General features: G+C 43.4%; 1 protein-coding gene across 2 annotated transcripts in view; it reads left to right on the forward strand.

The window, feature by feature from the left end:
• Positions 1–21749, forward strand: part of pomgnt1 (protein O-linked mannose N-acetylglucosaminyltransferase 1 (beta 1,2-)) — a 45921-nt gene that overhangs the window by 21980 nt on the left and 2192 nt on the right. Inside the window, exons 14-23 of one of the 2 annotated variants that reach the window (XM_089000757.1) lie at positions 943–1001; positions 2709–2781; positions 3729–3857; positions 4668–4793; positions 5794–5858; positions 5984–6028; positions 6169–6304; positions 14128–14237; positions 17756–17864; positions 18408–21749. The exon at positions 18408–21749 is cut by the window's right edge and continues 2192 nt beyond it. In XM_089000757.1, the coding sequence (XP_088856883.1) occupies positions 943–1001; positions 2709–2781; positions 3729–3857; positions 4668–4793; positions 5794–5858; positions 5984–6028; positions 6169–6304; positions 14128–14237; positions 17756–17837 (825 nt within the window). In that variant the 3' untranslated portion in view covers positions 17838–17864; positions 18408–21749. The remainder of the gene's footprint in view (positions 1–942; positions 1002–2708; positions 2782–3728; positions 3858–4667; positions 4794–5793; positions 5859–5983; positions 6029–6168; positions 6305–14127; positions 14238–17755; positions 17865–18407) is intronic. The other variant, XM_089000758.1, reaches the window with a different exon arrangement.

Raw genomic sequence — 21749 nt, forward strand, 5'->3', positions numbered from 1 at the left:
TAATTGGATTGTATTGGATTTACCTGTACCTTTATTAGTCTCTCAGTGGAGAAATTTACATTGACGAAGAAAATTCGCCAAAAAGTGAATAATCCCAGGCATTTCCAGGAGTTATACTTTGGTCAAGAAAATTTTAAAATTAATCAACCTTGGCTAATAGCTGCCCGTATAAATGATTACAATTCCCGTATAAAAGAGTCCGTACGTGACTTCACGAAAGGACCACCCCCTGAAAAAAGACGCCTCCTTCCATCACGTCAATGTAGTTTGCTGTACATGTTTGGTCTGAGAACCGTGTTGCACCCAAAAGCCGCCAGAAGAGGGAGTCCAAGCTCCATATAAGGAATTTATCAGCCTGCGGAGGTGGCCACTGGAGGTCGCCATTTTTTGCCTCTTTTCTGCTGATCCATTGTTGCCCCAATGTTGCCTCAAAATGGCATGGAATAAATTCTTTAATCGATTGCAAACATGTATGCTTTCCTCTTCAGAACTATTTGAATCATATTCATAACTGGATTTGTAACAAGAAAGCATATTCTCCGAATCTGAAGCCATTGTTTGGATTCTCCAGCAATGCAAGACGTCTTGGCGTGACGTCACAAACTGGGGGCGGGGTTTTCTGAAAATGCCCAATTCGCAGCTCAATTTTTGGCAGATTTTGGACACTTTAAGTCATTTTTATTGGTGTTTTGCATTTGAATAAAAATATCATGGGTATTTTAGATGCTATAAATCGTTTTTCTGATGTCAGTTAAAAAACAAAAAAGTGATGTCGGTTGCCCTTTAAGTCGCTATAATGTTAAAAATCGTTTTGCTTAAGGGGGGCAAATTCCCCGCTGGGCCCTGGAGCCCGGCATATCACTAGGCTTTTCTGGTTTCAAAAGTTGGTCTGTATGTTCACATTTGGAAATGTTATTTTTTTTTTATCCCTATCTTCTCCAGGAGGCGAAAAATGTTATTGTGTTAGAGGAAGATTTGGACATCTCCATTGACTTTTTCAGGTGTGGAACCTCTTGTGTTACCTGCACATACAGTATTTGACATTTGTTTGTATTTGTGAGATTGTGCTCAACTAGTTGATTCCTGAATCAGAAAACCTTTAACCGTCCCACAATGGAGAAATTTGCAGTCCACAGCAGCAATTTGAAAGGGGGTGGGATGGGGGGGGTGAAAGGATAGAAAAACAAGATATTCTAAGCATAGTAAAAATGTCAGCAGACTGAGATATATACTGTAAATGTGCAAAACCGTTTCATAAAAAACTGTACATAGTGCAAGTATCAAGAAAGGTATATATATGTATTGCATCAAGCCATATTTACAGTACAAGAGTACATTTTTTCACATGTGATTATTGAGAATTGAGAAGCCTTACAGCAGTCGGTAGGAACGAGCGGCAGTACCTCTCCTTCTTGCAGCGCGGGTGTAATAGTCTCTGGCTGAAGGAGCTCCCCAGTGCTGTCAGGGTGTGCAGGAGGGGGTGGGAGGGGCTGTGCATCATAGTTTTTAGTTTAGCAAGCGTCCGTCTGTTGCCCACCTGCTCCAGAGAGTCCAACGAGCAGCACAGGACAGAACTCGCGGTCTTGACCAGGCGCTCCAGTCTTTTCCTGTCCCGGGTGGTGATGCTGCCTGACCAGCAGACAATTCCATAGTGGATGGCTGAAGTGACCACAGAGTCATAGATGTTATAGATGTAGCATTCTTAGGCCTGCCACAGTCCAAGTAACAGTATATACAAAATATATTGTTTTGATTGTGTTGGTATGTCTGGCTGGCTGGGGTTACACATCATACTCAGTAACCTTTTTTTTTTTTGTAGCGATATGTAGTGAATTGTTCAGGTACGATTATAATTTTGAATTGCGACAAAATGGCGCTTTTACCAACGTGATTAAAATATGTAAACCATGTTTATACTTTATATATTTGAGACAAGGATGATAGCAGTACACACATTTACTTAAATGTTCAATGATAAAACGTTATGCAGTCATGAACATTCTTCAGCATTGTCTTCATACAGCTGTGACTGTAGCCTTGTATACTTTTTTCATATTTTTTTAACAAATATAATGTACTACTGTTCAAGTAATCTTAGTATTCTTGTCATTCTTACACAAAATTTTATCTGACTTTTTTGAAATGTTCTTGGTCAAATCAGGTCACTTGTATAACAAGTAATATATCAGAATTCTACACCATGTTGCATCAACACAAGCAAATGTTTCTGTATTTACAAAACTGTGTATTTTATTAGCCGCTGTAATTCAGTCATGTTTTTCCATCCATCCATTTTCCATACCGCTTATTCCTCAGTAGGGTCGCGGGAGGTGCCTCTCCCAGCTGTCTTCGGGCATGAGCCGGGGCACACCCTGAATTGGTTGCCAGCCAATCACAGGGCACACAAAGACAAACAACAGTCACTCACACCTTTGGACAATTTGGAATGTTCAATCTGCCTGCCATGCATGTTTTTGGAATGTGGGAGGAAACCGGAGGACCCGGAGAAAACCCACGCGGACACAGGGAGAACATGCAAACTCCACACAGGGAGGCCGGAGCAGGACGCGAACCTCTGCACTTTGAAGCCGCCGTGCTAACCACTCGACTACCGGGCCACCGTCATGTTTTTTACAACTGAAAATAATCAATTCGCAAAAGTTGTATAATTGATGCCAATCCAGTTTTGCTCTTGGTGTTGCTTCTAGTTTCCTGAGTCAGACCATCCATCTGTTGGATGAGGATGACAGCCTGTATTGCATCTCTGCATGGAATGATCAGGTGAATAAACTTTCATTCTTTTCAGGATAACTCATAAGTGTATTGTACATTTTGATCTACAGTTATCTTTTTTTGCAAAGAACCCTGAGAATATATAATTTGCCTTGGTTTGTATATAGTAGTTACCATAAAAAAACATGTATTTTCAAATACAGTGATACCTCGGTTTACGAACCCCTTGGCTTACAAACGTTTTGGTTTACGAACGTTAAATTTATGAAAATTTTACCTTGGCATACAAACTTTTTTCGGGATACACATGGAGCCACCTCAATGAGTGATGTGTCGTTCGCGAACGAGCCCGTTCTAACAACAAAATGGCAGCCGACTGTTTTTGTCCTCTATTCCCTGCCCCCAGTCTTCAATTAGACACATGATTGGTCAAAAACGCAGCAGTGGGGGTGGGGGGGGGTAACAGATAGAGGGAGAGTGAAGCCGTTCTCCAAAAAGAAAATGACTGTTTTACTACTGACTGTTTTTGTCCTCTATTTCCCGCCCCCAGTCTTCGGTTAAAGCCACGCGATTGGTCAAGAACGCAGCAGCGAGGGGAGGTGGTTTAAACTTTCAAGAGACAGGCAGACGACAGAGCGTTTCAACTCAAAGGCAGAGTGTAGACTGCAAGGTTAAAATATCCTATCAATCAGGCTTCCTATGGTAAATTCATTTTTGAGATACACACTTTTCGCCTGACACACTCTGTCTGGGAACCAATTAAGTTCGTAAGACAACATATCACTGTACTGAAGTGGCCTCCCTGAAACATATTTTTTTTTCTCTATGGCTGTCCAAAGCTGTTTGTGCAATCATACAAAAGTGAATGGGAACTACCAGTTTTAGCCTAGTGGTTATAAATGAATGAATATACTCTGGTCAACAAAATATACACTTGTAGGTATAACATTCTAACTCGTGTAATCAGTCGCTTCATATGTCTTTGTGTTCTGAAGGGCTATGAACACACAGCAGAAGATCCCGCCTTGCTCTACAGAGTGGAGAGTATGCCTGGCCTGGGGTGGGTCCTGAAAAAGAACCTCTATAAGGATGAACTGGAGCCAAAATGGCCAACACCTGAGAAGGTGCAGGATTCATTCTTCTTTTCGGGTCAAGTCTGGTGGCTTAAATTTGCATTACTTGCACAGTGATGTGTATTACCATTCTTTGATTTGCCATAAACTAGTAGTCATTATAAGCATAGTCAAATAATTGTTTGCATGCTGCCGTTGTATGTAATTTAAATTAAAACTCTTGTTTATTAAAATCTAATTATGTTTGTGTTTTTAATCCTAATCTGAGTTTTTCTTGGAAGCAATTGTCTTTTGAAGAAATATTGGAAAATAGCAACAGTCATTTCACTCCTATTTTTGTTTTTTGTAATTCTTCATAAACAAAAGGCAGTTTGAGTTGAGTTGTTTTGTAAAGTCCTGTTTGATCTGAAGGCAGATTCTTTTTTTCAAGGAAAATAATTTACCGTGTAAAAATACTTTATATTGCTACTCAATACAAATGATTTGGCTCTGCCTTCCCCTCTGAGTGATAACTAAATTACTGCTGCTCCAATTCTTGAGACTGACTCTGTTAAACATCAAATATAATTATACCACATCAAGATGTGCACTAATCTCTATGCATGACTTGGTAGGGAGAAATCAACTAACAACAGATGATTAACTGGAAGCTTTTTTACAGTCAGACAAAATTTTCATTTTGCGAGGTTGCAGAAGCAGGGTGAATGGCAGAAATAAACTAAACAAACTTTCTATGTCATGTCTGGTTTAATTTATATCACAAACAAAGTAGAAGCCATTGATGTGAAACCTATGAAAATAGGTGAATTGTGATTTTGGCCTTCTTTTCGTGATGCTAATCTGATCTCTGTCTCTCTGTAGTTGTGGGATTGGGACATGTGGATGCGAATGCCAGAGCAGAGGAAGGGCAGAGAATGTATCATACCCGATGTTTCCCGCTCCTACCACTTTGGCATCATCGGGCTCAACATGAATGGATATTTTCATGTAAGATGTGAACTACATCCTAAAATGCATACATACATATACAACACATTTCACAACAGCTGCAGCAATCACAAAGCAATTTACGTACAATACATACAGCAATACAGAAACAAAAGTAAGTGAAAACAGTTGATCAACACTCAAATTAACAATGCTAACATATATAGAATAGATGAGAGAAAACAACAGAACAGTGACTTTCTCATATTGGGCCAAAGGCCAAAGAATAAACCTATGTCATCAAATGCCTTTGGAAAAGACAGAGTGGGGGCTTGCCAAACATTTAGAGGGCATTGCAGCGGGAAGGACCGGCAAAAGAAGAAAGCAGCAGAATTTCAAACCAACTGCAGATGCTCGTGGGAGAACTGCCAGACTCCAAAAATGAAATGAATTACAATAGTCTCGGCAAGAATATCGTGTTCTGCTGAGAATTGAAAGGCTTTACATTAGTCAGATGCCCAAGATGAAAGAAACTGGATTTAACAATCGTACTGATTTGCCAGGCCAATTTAAAATATCTGCTCAATTAAAAACCAAAGTTCAAGACTATTTCCTTTAGATAAGACGCAAATGGGCCCAGGTCAATATGGTGGTATGTGCAGGGCCCACTGGGACCAAACACCATGACATATTTTTGTTGAAATCTAAGAAATTCAATAACATCCATGCTTTGGGTTCCTCTTGACGCGACAAAAGTGGCCATGAGGAGAACTCATCCTTTTTGCTCCTTTTTGACGGTCTTCGGGATAGCAGTGGGAGGTTGGATCGAACCAAAGGGCAGCAAATTCAATGAAAACACCACGGCCCACAAAATAGAAACTTGGGAAACACCAGACAACAGAGGGGCACAGTTGGACTCTGAGCAACCTCGGCTAACAAAATACCTTTGAAATATTAGTCCAGTTTATTCTTCATTTTATTCATTCATTCATTCATTTTAACGCATATTCCTGGAAATCTGTCAGATTTTTTTTCCACCTTGTTTTTTTCTTTTACATAGGAGGTTTATTTCAAGAAACACAAGTTCAACACAGTGCCTCATGTGCAGTTGAAGAATGTCGACAGGTGTGTACAGCCAAATGGCTCAGGCTTGTACAGACAACATAAAATACCTGCAGTTCATTTGTTTAATGATATCAAGGAAGTCAAGATCATGAGTGGAATAAGTGTTTTTCTACTTGTTCTCACAGCTTAAAAAAGGATGCGTATGAAGTGGAAATCCAAAATCTACTTGGGTGAGTGACTTTTGGATGCCACACTGAGCATGATGTTGATTTAAATAGATAACAATAGAAATAAGCATAATGTTTATTTAAAAGAATAGGAGAAATGTAAAGGATAAATATGGACATTAAGCCCAAGTTTGTGATTTCAGGGAGGCAGAAGTGCTAGACCACACCAAGAACCCGTGTGAGGACACGATGCTTCCAGACTCTGCGGGGAAAGTCTATGTCATGTTCATTAAGATGGAATCAGAGACAGACACCTCGACCTGGACTGAGCTTGCTAAGGTAGACATGTAATTTGTGCTGGAAGAAATCAAATGCTGATATACAGGTAACATTCGACTTACGACTGGGTTCCGTTCCGACAAAGTCAAAATGACCGTAAGTCGAAATCAATTCAAAAAGTTGAATAGAGACTCGTTGCTAAATGACTTGCAAACGACCTGATTCGGATGCCACGGGGGCAGGCGGGTGTGGGTCTGGGTCGCCGGTGTTCTCCTGGTTGCCCTCTCCTGGGCCTTACCCCACTCTCCGCGCCGACGTGTGGCCCGACCCAGCGGCCATCTGCGGCGCCGACGCGCTCAAACCGTCACCTCGCTGCGAAGCAGAACGAAGTGTCTCAAAGAGGCATTCTCGCTAACACTTGCCAGTCAGCCAGATCAGCTGTTCATCTCGGTCTCTCGCGATCCCGCACGCCTGAGTACCGACGGCCGACCCGCCTCGGCTCCTGTCCTGGCCAACGTTGGGGATCCTCCCCCTGTTCTTGTCCCGAGCGCCGACGCCCACCCCACCCGCCTCGGAGTCGGTGGACACCCCCTCCCTGTGCCATCACGCAGTCGATTGCTGTGCGAGAGTGAGATGCGGGCTGGCTGGCCAAAATTGTCATACGCGTTTGTTAGGAAACAGTTATTTTGTGTCCTCATTTTGTGCAATGCTGTAATATTCTCTGTTAAGAGAAATGCGGCATAATGCTGAATGTTGAGCGGATCTGGCAACCCAACCACAACGCTACATCCTGTCCTTTGACAGCGAAAAAAAAAAGAGTTCTTCTCAACAATCCTGAGAGAAGCGGTTGCTCTCTATGCTCTAGCAAACAAACATCCTACTTGTTTGATCTGAACAAGAAGGACCATCTTGAGTCTTTATTCTACCAAATGCATCGCAAACACACTGCATATCTCAACAGCGTTGCTGGTCTGCTAGCGCGTAGCCGTGCCAGGCTTAGAATTAAGAAAAACAAAAAAAAGGGTCTGGCGGTCGTAAGTATGGGTGGTCGTCAGTTGCACCGGTTGTAAGTCGGATGTTATCTGTACATTGTTCCGCCCTCGCCATGTCCTCGTTCCGGCAAGACAGACAAATAACTCCTTCAATGACCACACTGTTGATGTTGCAATTTAATCATAGGCGAGTCTAGGGGTGGAAAACTAACAGACACACGGAAAAACACTTAAGTTGTTGCAATGTAAATCATTGTATTCCTTGCTTGTCTGACGCATGATAAACGCGTGATTACGCGAGTGTTGCTAACGTTCGCAAGCAAATCAGCTAATTACTATTGTAAATGCTAACTAAACAATTGCATTGTCCCCCAATTGTAAATATACATCAAATACACCCTTGTAATTAATAACATTATATAGCTATCCATGCATCTTCCGCCGGTTATCTGGGGTTGGGTCGCAGGGGCAGCAGCTTGAGACGGAAAGCCAAGACTTTTCTTTCTCTCGCCGACCATCAAAGCTCCATTTTGCTTAGCCAGTCGATATCTGTCAGCTGCTAGTGGAGTTCCACAGGTCATAAAGGCCTGATAGGACTTCCCTTACTGCTGGTGTCCACCAGTGAGAACGAGGGTTGCCGCCAAAAGCACCAACGACATCAGGGCCACAACTAAGACTCAACTTTTATGGGAAAAGTTATGCCTACTCACTACCAGGTGGTGATCAGTTGACAACTCTCTCCCTCTCTTCCCCCGAATGTACAAAACATGCAACCACAAATCCGATGATATAACCACACAGTTAATCATCGAAATGTGCCCAAGGGTTCATCGACACCACAATCCATGATGACTACAGAAGCCCCAATAACAAAAGACCACTGGAGTTCTTATCTTGAGAGTGGGAAGGGGGTCGCATTGCTCCCCATCATGCCCTTCTAGATCTCATTGTCATTGTCCATTCATTCTTAATAACTGTTTTATGAGTCCATTCTCAAACTTGAAAACAAATCATGTTATGTTTCCTTGCTATTTGAAGAAGTCTCTTACTGGATCATCGTGGTTAAGTGATCACAACAGCTGCTAGACTACCTTTAGCAGCTCATAGCCTATAGATTGGAACAACTGACTTTGGGAGAAGAACACAGCACATACTTTATTCAGTGGTAATTAACGGTGGGTCTGCTTGACACCTCGACTTCCAAATTCGGACTCGGGTCTCTCATAGAAAATGTGCCATTATCTACAGTGCCCTCATCAATATATTGGCACCTTTGATAAGATGTGTTCTTTATGTTTTGAGAAATTACATTTTCAATAGATTGTATCGAACCACAGGAAACTCCAACTTTTAATCGATGAGAAGGTTTCTTCAGCCGTCATCTGTACAAAAGTGAAGGTTTCGGACGTTTCGCCTCCTATCCTCATCGATGGACCACTCCTGTACGACTGAGAGCTTACACAGACGTATTGCTTCCAACTTTTAATGCAAGTGTATTTATTCATTGGGAAAAATCCATACACCTCCCCAAATCCCACATTAAAAATTATTTTACATTGATGAGATTCTGAGTGTAAATAAAAAAAGGATCTTCAACCATTCCTATATGCACAAACTGACTGTAAAGTGTCCTGGATAGTTTTGAAAAGTGCTTCGAAATAAAATGTATTATTATTATTATTACTCCATGCATCCATCCATCCATTCATCTTCTGCCGCTTATCCGGGGTCGGGTCGTGGGGGCAGCAGCTTCAGTAGGGAAGCACAGACTTCCTCTCTCCAGCCACTTCTTCCAGCTCGTCCTGGCGGATCCCGAGGCGTTTCCAGGCCAGCTAGGAGACATAGTCTCTCGAGCGTGTTCTGGGTCGTCCCCCGGGGTCTCCTGCCAGTGGGACACCTAACCAGAGAGGCATCCAGGGGGCATCCTAATCAGATGCCCGAGCCACCTCATCTGGCTTCTCTCTATGTGGAGGAGAAGTGGCTCGACTCTGAGCCCCTCCCGGATGACCGAGAGCCCAGACACCCTACGGAGAAAGCACATTTCGGCCGATTGTATCCGGGATCTTGTTCTTCCGGTCACGATCCCATAGCTTGTGACCATAGATGAGGGTTGGTACATAGATCGACCGGTAAATTGAGAGCTTTGGATTTTGGCTGAGCTCCTTCACCATGACAGATCGGTATAACAGTCCGCATCACAGCAGATGCCGCACCTGCCTGTTAATCTCTCGCTCCCTCGAACCCTCATTCCTGAACAAGACTCCCAGATACTTGAACTCCTCCACTTGAGGCAAGATCTTTTCCCCGACCCGAAGTGGGCACTCCACCCTTTTCCGACTGAGAAGCATTTGTCTCAGACTTGGAAATGCTGATTCTCATCCCAACCGCTTCACATTCGGCTGTGAGAAGCTCCAGAGAGAGTTGGAGAGCCCCGCTTGAAGGCCCCAACAGTACCACATCATCTGCAAAAAGCAGAGATGCTATACTGAGGCCACCAAAATGGAACCCATCAACACTTCAGCTGCGCCTAGAAATTCTGTCCATAAAGGTTATGAACAGAATCGGTGACAAAGAGTAGCCTTGGCGGAGCCCAACTCTCACTGGAAACGATTTCGACTTACTTACTTACATTGCCTAACCAGACTCTGATATCGGTCGTATAGAGACCAAACGGCCCAAGTCAGGCGTTCCCGTGCCCCATACTCCCGAAGCACTCTACACGAAACTCCCTGAGGGACATGGTCAAACGCCTTCTCCAAGTGCACAAAGCACATGTCGACTGGTTGGGCGAGTTCCCATGCGCCCTGAGGACCCTGCTAAGGGTGTAGAGCTAGAGACGTGTCAACCAAGACAGCCCCACAACATCCCCTGTTCCACGGCCTGGATGAAAACCACACTGCTCCTCCTCAATCTCAAAGTCAAAGTCAAAGTCAGCTTTATTGTCAAATATGCTAATATGCATGACATACAGCACAGATGAAATTAATGTCCTTTCGGACCCAGCGTGCAAGACATGCAAGGCACTTATAACGTGGCTAAAAAAGACATACAATTGACAACAGACAATACATGTAATTTCTGTATGTAAAGTGAGGTAGTGTCGTATGGAAAGTGAGGTAGTGACGTATGTAAAGTGAGGTAGTGACATATGTAAAGTGAGGAAGTGACGTACATAAAGTGACATAATGTCGTGATTGCAAAAACAAACAACTAGAAAGGGTTGAAGTGAGGTCTTGTCTAATGAGAAATAACAAAAAATAGAGTTCAGGATGATCGTACAGCATGTAGCGTGTACTCAGAGTTCGGTGAGTGTGGCAGTGGGAAGGGGCAGGCTGGGCAGGGCTGGGAGGGAGTTGAGTCTCCGGACTGCCTGGTGGCAGAAACTGTCCTTGAGTCTGCTGGTCTTGGCTCGGAGACTCCGCAGTCTCCGACCCGATTGCAGCAGGCTGAAGAGGCTGTGGGAGGGGTGGGTGGGATCGCCAGCGATCCGGATGGCTCTGCGGGTGAGGCGGGTGTTGTAGATGTCCTGAAGGGGGGGAAGAGAGACACCGATGATCTTCTCAGCTGTCCTCACGATGCGCTGCAGAGTCTTACGGCAGGACACGGTGCAGGCGCCGTACCACACGGTGATACAGCTGGTCAGGATGCTCTCTATGGTACCGCGGTAGAAGGAGGTCATGATGGGGGTCGGGGCTCCAACTCTTTTGAGTTTGCGGAGGAAGTACAGGCGCTGGTGGGATCTCTTGGCCATTGATGTCGTGTTGTGGCTCCAGGACAGGTCTTCGGATATGTGCACTCCCAGGAACTTGGTGCTGCTCACTCTCTCCACTGCAGCACCGTCGATGGTTAGTGGAGCATGCTGGGGGCGCACTCTCCTGAAGTCCACAACAATCTCCTTCGTCTTCTCCACATTCAGACGGAGATTGTTGACCTTGCACCACGTGGCCAGGCGGCTGACCTCGTCCCTGTAGGCTGTCTCCTCATCGTTGTTGATGAGGCCCACCACAGTCGTGTCATCCGCAAACTTTATGAAGAGGTTGGAGCTGGGTGATGATGGTGAGCAGTCGTGCGTGAGCAGAGTGAAGAGGAGGGGGCTCAGCACACACCCCTGGGGGGCCCCTGTGTTCAGCGTGATGGTGCTGGAAGTGTTGTCGCCAACTCTGACTGCCTGTGGTCTCCCCGTCAGGAAGTCCAGCAGCCAGTTGCACAGGGAGGTGCTGATGCCCAGTTTGCTCAGTTTATTGGTTTATTGGTTTATCAATCTGAGGCTCGACTTCCCGACGGACCCTCCCCACTCGAACCCCTGAATAGACCTTACCAGGGAAGCTGAGGAGTGTGATCCCTCTGTCGTTGGAACACACCCTCCGGTCCCCTTTTTAAAAAGGGGGACCACCACCCTGGTCTGCCAATCCAGAGGCACTCTCCCCGACCACCACGCAATGTTGTAGAGGCGTGTCAGCCAAGACACCCCCAAAACATCCAGAGCCTTTAGGAACTCCAGGCGGATCTAATCCACCCCTGGGGCCTTGCCACCGAGAAGCTTTTTCAGCACATCAGTGACTTCAACCACAGAGATCAGAGAGCCCATCTCAGAGTCCCCAGACTGCTTCATCCAAGGAAGGCATGCTGGTGGAGTTGAGGAGGTCTTCGAAGTACTCTGCCCACCGGCTCACAACGTCCTGAGTCGAGGTAAGCAGCGCCCCATGCTCACTCTACACAGTGTTAGTGGTGCACTGCTTTCCCCTCCTGAGACACCGGATGGTGGACCAGAATTTCCTCAAAGCCGTTCGGAAGTCGGCTTCCATGGCCTCACCGAACTCTTCCCATGCCCGAGTTTCCCAATGCCTATATAGGCCCGATAGGACTGGTGTCCACTAGCGAGTACAGGGGTTTCCACCACGACAGGCACCAACCACCTTACGGCCACAACTCCGATTGCCCGCCTCAGCAAGTGCGGGACAGAACATGGTCCACTCGGACCCACCTCCTCCAGGACATGTGAAAGGTTCGGCTGGAGGTGGGAGTTGAAACTCCTTCTGACAGGGGATTCCGCCAGATTTTCCCAAAAAGACGTCACAACATTTTTGGGTCTGCCGGGTCGGGCTGGCATCTTCCCCCACCAACGGAGCCTAGTCACCACCAGGTGGTAATCAGTTGATAGCTCCACCCCTCTCCTCACTCGAGTGTGCAAAACATGCGACCGCAAATCCGCTGACACAACTACAAAGTCAATCATCGGACTGCGGCCAAGGGTGTCCTGGTGCCACGTGCACATATGGACATCCTTATTTTTGAATAAAGTGTTCGTTATCGACAATCCATGCTGAGCGCAGAACTCCAATAACAAAACAACAAAAGTTTTGATCGGGGGAGGGGGGGGCGTTCCTCCCAATCACGCCCCTCCAGGTCTCACTGTCATTGCCCACATGAGCATTGAAGTCACCCAGCAGAACAAAGGAGTCCCCAGCGGGAGTGCTCTCCAGCACACCTGCTAAGGTCTTCAAAAAGATGGGCACACTGAACTGCTGTTTGGTGTATATGCACAAACAACAGTCAGAACCCATCCCTCCCACCCGAAGGCAAAGGGAAGCAACCCTCTCGTCTACCGGGGTTAATCCCAACGTACAGGCGGTGAGCCGGGGGGAAATTAGTATGCTGACACCTGCTCTACGCCTCTCACTGTGAGCAACCCCCAAGTGGAAGAGAGTCCAACCCATCTCGAGAGGGCTGTACCAGAACCCAGACTGTGTGTGGAGGCAAGTCCAACTATATCTAGTCGGAACTTGTCGACCTCGGACACCATCTCGGGCTCCTTCCCTGCAAGAGAGGTGACGTTACACGTCCCAAGAGCTAGCTTCTGCAGCCGAGGATCGGACCGCCAGTGTCCCCGCCTTTGGCTTCCGCCCAGCTCACAATGCACCCGACCCCTCTGGCCCCTCCCGTGGGTGGTGAGCCTTTGAGAAGGGGGACCCCATGTTTCCTCTTCAGGCTGGGCCTGGCCAGGCCCCATAGGTGTAGACCCGGCCACCAGTCGCTTGCCAAGGAGCCCTATCCCCAGGCCTGACTCCAGAGAGGGGCCCCAGTGACCCGCGTCCAGGCAAGGGAAAACTAGATCCATTCATGTTTTACTTCATCTTTTGAGTTTGACTTTGACTGGCCCCTCACCCAGGACCTGTTTGCCATGGGTGACCCTGACAGTGGCATAAAGCCCTAGACAACTTAGCTCCTAGGATCATCAGGACACACAAACCCCTCCACCACGGTAAGGTGACGACTCACGGAGGGGTATTATTCTTATTATTATTATTACTATTATTTTTATTATTATTATTATTATTATTATTATTATTATTAATAATTAATAATAATAATAATAATAATTCATTCAGCTGGGTCCTCTCCTCTGCACCCTCCTCTTGATCTTATTGGCCAAGTATGTAGAACACACAAGGAATTCGTCTCGACAACAAAGTATGGAAAGATATTTTATAATGTAAGCACGGTTATGGGATGGTCCCACCCAATGACAGCTGTGCTCAGTGGTAGCATACAATACTATAGCAGTTAGAGTAGAATATCATAATTTCAATGGGAATGCGGGTTGGGGACTGAGAGGGCTTTAACATTTGTCTGGTGACGCATTTCTACAATTTTCAGGGTGAGAAAATGCTTATCAGAATCAGAAAATGTTTAATAGTCCCACATAAAACATATTGTAAAACATGATTTAAATTTGTTTACGGCTTTTAAAATATCTTAAACACGTGTGACAATAATTATGGAGGGCACTGTCAATGTGATGAGCACATTAAACCATGTAAATACCAGTGTGGATGGATCTCGTAACCTGTCTTGAAAACCTACTTGTTTCTCCTTCATTTCTCTCCAAAGTGCCTCCATGTTTGGGACCTGGATGTTCGTGGAAATCACAGAGGCCTGTGGAGACTCTTTAGAAAGAGGAATCATGTCCTCGTGGTGGCCGTGCCAATCTCCCCATACTCGTAAGTTAACACCCAGTCTTGACACACATTACACTGTTAGGATTCCTTTTCCCCAGTTGACGTTAAACATCACAGTTACTGTTATTGGATTGTCTCAGGTGCCTCTTTGCACAACCAACACCTTGGGTCTTGTCTGGGATGGTATATGTGGGCCTGTAAGTCTTTGCTGCTCAGGGCTTGCTTCTGAGTAGCCAAAATGAGTGTTCTGTGCTGGGTGGGTGTATAAGGCTCACCCAAAAGCCTTCATTATCTTTAAAAGATGACCCTGTGCCTTACACACCGGTGCGCCTTATATGAAGTAATATTGAGCCTCAACAGGTCTCGCAACTAATTTCAGCTGCCACTGACTCTGTTTCCCTTTGTAGAAGTAGTGTGTAACCCCAGCCTCTACTGTAGCACCTTATAATGTGGTGTGCCTTATATTTAGAAACCTTTTATACTTTACTGTATATACTATATTTGGAAAACTTTTCATTCATTGAAGGTGCGCCTTATAATCCGATGCGCCTTAGATATGGAAAAGGTTTGAAAATCCACCATTCATTGGGAGTGCGCCTATACAGTGATCCCTCGCTACTTCGTGGTTCACTTATCGCGGCTTTAGTGCATCCCAAATTTTTTTTCAGGGAAAAAAAACTTTTTTTTTTTAATGGCAAAGCAGAATAAAATCAAACACACTGGCTTTGAACAGCTCATGGAGCATTCAGCTTCTAGAAATCGGGCCATGTCGGTTTATAAAACTCTTGCTAAAAAAAAGAAAGAGTGCCAACAACTACCGATAACAATGTTCTTCTCTCGGAGAAAGATTCCTTCAGTAGAAAAGGACGCTACAGCGCAGCGGAGTCAGGACGAATAGCCGCAGCAACAAAATATTGTTTTACAACACCGTTCTTTAAACTATTAAAAAAGAGGTTTTATTTTTTTGTTTCATTCTGCAGTATGTACAGTTTTGCATTATGTAAAACATAAATAAAAGCTGACTACATTCAGAGTTTTCACATATCGCGGGTTATTTTTGAAATGTATCTCCCACGATAAACGAGGGTTCACTGTACACCAGAAAATACGGTAGATTAGACTAACCTTTATCATACCTGCCAACTACTCCAGTTTTGCTCAATTGAGTACGGTTTTCATTATCCCACTGCGGCTTGCGATTTGTTAATGAAAATTACAGTTTCCAATAAAAACATTCAAAACATGAGATCGCTAAATTTAGAACAGGTGAACAGCTCAGTGCCAGCCCTTAGCTTCCTTTTGATGAATTGCGCATGCGCGTGCTAAGGGTTATTCCTGGAATTAAGTGTTAAGAGTTAGCATTGTTTTCGTCATGTAATCAAAAAGCAACAAAAAGGGTGAAATCTAAAAGAAAACTACAGTCGTTTCGTGAGGAATCCTCCCAAGCATTCCCAGAAGTTATACTTCGGTCAAGAAAATGTGAAAATTATGCGAATTTGTAATACCTGTCAACCTTGGCTAAGAGCTGCCCGTATAAATTATTACAATTCCAGTATAAAAGTTGTAGTACGCCTGTAGATTATTTGAAATGATAAAAAAAAACCCTCACAAGTGAAAATGCAGACATCTTACTGCGCATGCGCATCTCATGCTTTTATCAATCCCACCGTAGGCAGCGATAAAAAAATATAAACAAATACAATGAGGATTACTTTTGCTGGTTTGCTGTGACAATGGTGTCGATTGACGGCAGCATTGTCGTTGGCTACCAGCAGTTGAGACGAACTGGATTTCAGCCAAAATAGGCTTTGTATCGTTTCACAATAAAAGAAAAATCTTGTATAATCGTTGTTGTACGCCGTACATTATTTGAAATGATAATAAAACGTACAATACAGGTGAAATGTAAATTGACAGGTTAGGAGTTTGTTATAGCTATTTTTGTAAATCCATAGGAATATAGGTTCGATACATATTTGAAGTTACAAACAATGTCTGACAATTCATTGTACTTTTCAAACAAGATTGATTATTAAATGTTTGGTTGACTGCACAATATTTCTGAATTGTTTTCCTAAAATAGTAGCAAACATGATATGCTCATGATTGACAAGTTGAAATAGAGGTACAGTGAGACCTCAACTTACGAACTTAATTGGTTCCCAGACAGAGTGTGTAAGGCGAAAAGTGTGTATCTAAAAAAAAATTCCCATAGGAAACCATTAAAATGGGAATAATCTGTTCCCGGGTTTCCATAAAATATAGTTTTTAATTAAATAAGCCTTAAAACTACACACAACATACCTTATTCTATGTATAATAAATATTGCTATTGTATTGTAATGAAAGAAATACACTGCACTGTATCACAAAGTCACAAAGAGAGGCACATTACATGAGGACTGTAATTCAAGAAATAAACTGTGCTGTAAAATAAAGTTTTTTTCAACTTCTTCGATTGCCCGAGACCGTCGCTTTGAGAGCACGGAAACACCTTTTGTAACAGACGCACCTTTGATGGCTTCTCTGTTCCGGAGAATGGGAGCAATGGTTGACTTAGCATAGCCGTGCTTAGCCACTAAATCACACTAACGCACACCTCGTTCGTGTTTTTCAATTATCTCTTCTCAGCGATGGTGATTTTATTTTCTGTCTTCTTGGGCTGAACACGGTCCCATCACAGTAAAATTATCAGCAAAAAGCTCTAAGTAGGCGATCGACGTGTGCATTCAATGAGAGGGGGTGTGTAAAGTAGCGCCGGCTGGAGCGCTGTTCGGTCGTATGCTTCCGCCGAAGATCACTCCGCCAGCCGTGGTGCGTGTGTATTTTGAAAATAGTGCTTATTATAAGGTTTAATTTCCATAAATTTGACGTTCTTAAGACGAAAAGTTTGTAAGATAAGGTGTTTGTAAGTTGATCAATGATCAACATTTGTATGGTGTTTTTAGCCTCATTGTAAAGAGCTGTAATGTTAAAAATGCTTATCTTCGGGGGCTACGCCCCCTGACCAGGACCCCGGCATATTACTAGGCTTTTCTGGTTTCAAAAGTTGGCAGGTATGCTTTATTATACTCACAGTGGATACATTAACAAGATTATTATTATTTTTATTTTTTTTTTTTTCCCTCACTTGGGCAACACATTTCATCGAATTGACTTCAAACTTTGGCTGTCCCATCCCAGCACCTGGGAAAACAATGGCTCTTGTCCCGCCCACATACAAACATGTACAAGCCATGCGGCGCATCGTGGTATTGTACATTCGGTTTGAAGTAGTGTATTGGTACATTACACACGCATGACTGGCTGGGTGTGTTTCTGTCAGTCATTAATGAAATGGGTGTCGAGTTAGGGACGATTGAACGGACAGACAATAACCCACTTGCATCCTTGCTTTGTCCATACTTTAAAAAAAAGAAATTGTCCTTCGTCCTCCATCCCGAAATTGGGAAAAGTTGTTCCGTCCCATGATAAGCGTCATGATAATCCTAAACACTCTATACAATTGAGCAGATTAAATGTATCACTAACTTCACTTTATAATCTTCTGTTTTAACCAGTGTGAAGAAACCTGCCAATGTCAAACCCATCCACTTAGAGCCTCCCACCAAAGAAGAGGGTGCACCAGCAGAGCCGCTATAACACCACCGTGTGGGGGCTCTCACACATGTACAGTACATGCACATCTCCCCCCCCCCCCCCTCTCTCTCTCTCTCTCTCTCTCTCTCATTCACATGCGTGCGCAGGAAAATTTATACTCGTTGACACAACCATATACATGACCATACAAAACATTTTAACAAGGCTGGGCCTTAACAAATTTTGCAATGGTTAAAAATACATAGTGAGACCCACAACCTTTACTTTTTTATGATAAAAAAAACATTAAACATTGATGAATGTGACCCAATTAATCAAATTATATTTCCTTTAAAATGGTGGGATCCAATTTGTTGAACCACCTTCGTCACAATTGTTTTTTGTTTGTTTGTTTTTTTTTTCTTTGGGGGGGTCTCTCCACATGTTTCGCGGTCATTGTTTTTATGCCTTGGTAACTCTATTTTTAATGTTAACAAAAATACTTACAGTATTGAGAACATTTAAATATTTGTAAATGTAGTGTGATTTCTAGATTTAAAATAAGAAGCATTTGAGCTGATAAATCAAACTGTCAGGGAGGCCAAACTGAGATGGTTTTTCACATGTCCACAGGAGAGAGAGTGACTATATCGGAAGAAGGATGCTGAGCCTTGAACTGCCAGGCAGGAGACCGAAAGAAAGACCAAAGAGGAGGTTTATGGATGTTGTCAAAGAGGACATGGAGGTAGCTGGTGTGAGAGAAGAGGATGCACAAAACCGGGTTAGATGGAGGACACTGATTCACTGTGGCGACCCCTGAAGGGAAAAGCCGAAAGGAAAAGAAGAATCAACCTAGTTGGACGCCAGTTACTTGGCTAGAATTTCAAAAATATTTGACTCCCAAAACAGTACTGCACTCCAAATTTACTGTTATTTGAAGAACTATATTATTCGTTTTGACAACGGCAACTATAGTGTTAAATATTCAACCCTCAAAACCACCAATGTTATGATCCAATCCACTTGATCGGTATCAAATTGGATCCAAACCAAAATAGCTGTCTCCGTTTTGGATAGTTTTTCTTTTTAAGCCAGTCCGATGCAATCCATAAAAACCAGCGATATCACATTTGCTCGACTTCATTTTGCACGTCATACCATAGCACAGACAAGCTGCTGCCATCGTTGTTATATGCCTGTTTTTGTGTCATTTGAGCACTTGTTCAGCCAATCAATGTTGAATCCAGTTGACAACCGGGTATCTACAACCAGCAACCAGGTGCTTTTTGTACTGCTCGCACTGGTGCAACCACCTGTGCACTAGTATAACATTGGGGCACACCTTTCTGACTGTATCTGCTGTTGTTTAGTTGTCTCAATTGGCAGACCCTATGATGCAAGAGCTTCTTTTCCTTTTGGCTTTTCCCTTCAAGGAGTCGCCACAGCGAATCAGTTTCCTCCATCTTTGAGCCTTCGCCGCCTGTTCCTGGGCACCGCGTTTCCCTGTTGAAGCAGACAAAAGTTCCTAAGTTCCGTCTTGCCTTTCTTTGTGTAGCTAATAGCTATCTATTAGCTCGCTTGCTTGCTTTCTATCTGTTTGAGTTATTCGGGGTTGAATGAACGCTGGCGCGTGTGGCTGTCGCTGCTCACCCACAAAAACTGTGACTGTAAAGTGACCTTGAGAGTTTTGAAAGGCACTTAGAAATCAAATGTATTCTTATTTTTATTTATTGGCTATAAGCTGGCTGGCTGGCTGTCTAACTAGCTATCTAGCTATCAGCTATCTAGCTAGCTATTTGGCTAGCTATCTAATGGCTGTCTAATAGCTATCTATTGGCTGTCTAGCTGACTGGCTGGCTATGTAGCTAGCCTGCTAGCTTGCTTATAGCTATCTATTAGCTAGCTTGCTAATAGCTATCTATTAGCTAGCTAGCTTGCTAATGGCTATCTATTAGCTAGCTAGATTGCTAATAGCTATCTATTAGCTAGCTAGCTTGCTAATAGCTATCTAGCTAGCTACCTTTCAATCTATTTGAGTTACTTCCGGGTTGAGTGAACGCTGGCGCGTGTGGCTGCCGCTGCTCACCCACAGAAAGACTGATTCTGTGTCTGTAAAGTGACCTTGAGAGTTTTGAAAGGCGCTTAGAAATGAAATGGATTATTATTATTATTATTATTATTATCCTCAGAGGTTTGATTCGCATGTTTGTTTTGGCCACGCTTTTACGTCGGATGCCCTTCCTGACACAACCGGGATATATTAGTAACATATTTTACAACTTTGTTTTCAAAAAGCATCAACTGACAAAACATGTCAGGTATATTATTTATTTGTTTTTATTATTATTATTATTATTATTATTATTATTTAAATATAACTTTAGGGAAGACATCGCTGAAGCTAAACAGATTCTATCTATCGATAATTCTTTCAATAACAAAAAAGAAACATTTTGAATAATTTTAAATACTTTTACATTACTTAAATACAATTGATCAAGAGAACCCTTTACAATTTCAGACACCTGTATTTTTATTTGTCGAGGACTTAACAGTCTTACGTCACCAAAGTATTTATTATTGGCAGAATGTAGCATTGAAGTGAATATCTAGGCCACTACACTGAAGGACTGAAGCCAAGTGATTTGATTTGGCATTATAACATTAGTGTCTTGGTGGGCCATTGATTCTAATTCAGTGAAATAGCTGTCATTTCACTCCCCCTCATCATTCTTCAATTTTATGTACAGATTTACGATGTTAACTGCATCCATGGATTACATCATAACATCGGTGGTATTGAGTGTTGAACCACAAAAGTTGCAATGTATTAAACACGATCATGCAATCACAAGCATCTGCCTGTTAAACTTCATGGTTGGAGAGCTAACCACTCGTATGTATTTTGTGTTTTACAACAATAGTATTTAACGGTATTTATAATTTCACATGTACCACAGAAAAATAAACAGGGACGCGTTCTTCCTCTTCTTTTCCTTTTGGCTTTTCCCTTCAGGGGTCGCCACAGCAAACTGTGTCCTCCAACCTAACCCGGTTTTGTGCATCCTTATCTCTCACACCAGCTACCTTCATCTCCTCTTTGACAAAATCCATAAACCTCCTATTTGGTCTTCCTCTCGGTCTCCTGCTTGGCAGTTCAAGGCTCTGCATCCTTCTCCCAATATAGTCACTCTCTCTCCTTTGGATGTGTCCAAACCATCTCAGTCTGGCTTCTCTGACTTTGCCTCCAACACCTCTAATATGAGTTGTCCCTCTAATCAAAAGTCAGTCAGCTTTATTGTCAAATATGCTAATATGCATGACATACAGCACAGATGAAATTACTGTCCTCTCGGACCCAGCATGCAAGGCACTTATAATGACTTTAACAAACATAATAAACATGAAATTTGCCAATTTGCTGGGAGAGGGGAGCCGCTGCGTGTTCACGCGCCGCCATCTTGGGAAAAACAAAAGAAAACAAAAATAACAAATATGACAACACAAAGACACAGAGTCATTCATTCTTCAGGACTTGCTGTACCATCTTTGTGATGACATGAAGCAGTTCTAGATGAAAGAGGAGAGGATCAAAGCATCCATGTCAGCAGTGGATACTCCCAAAGACAACCTCAACGACTTCATCCCCGTCCTGAACAGAACAAGTTAAAGGACAACCGACACCTTCGGACAAGTCGTGTCCATAATTTGTAAAATCACTTCAAATGACTTCTACTGGGCGCATTTTACAAAGATTCCACCGCATATAGCTATATTTTACATTTTATGACTTGCGCTGAATATTCATGAAGTCTTGTTTTCGAGTTGATGATGATCCCCTAAGTGACGTCACGGAGGGAACGTCTGTGACCGAAAAAGCGACACAATGCATTTTGGGTACTTTTTTTCGTCTGAAAATACCGTGTTGGTCGCAAAATTAGAAGGAGAACTAAATAAATGCTACATGATGAATCG

The sequence above is a fragment of the Hippocampus bargibanti genome, linkage group LG07 (assembly GCF_051943395.1).
Source record: "Hippocampus bargibanti isolate YZ-2025 linkage group LG07, ASM5194339v1, whole genome shotgun sequence".
Lineage (NCBI taxonomy): Eukaryota > Metazoa > Chordata > Actinopteri > Syngnathiformes > Syngnathidae > Hippocampus > Hippocampus bargibanti.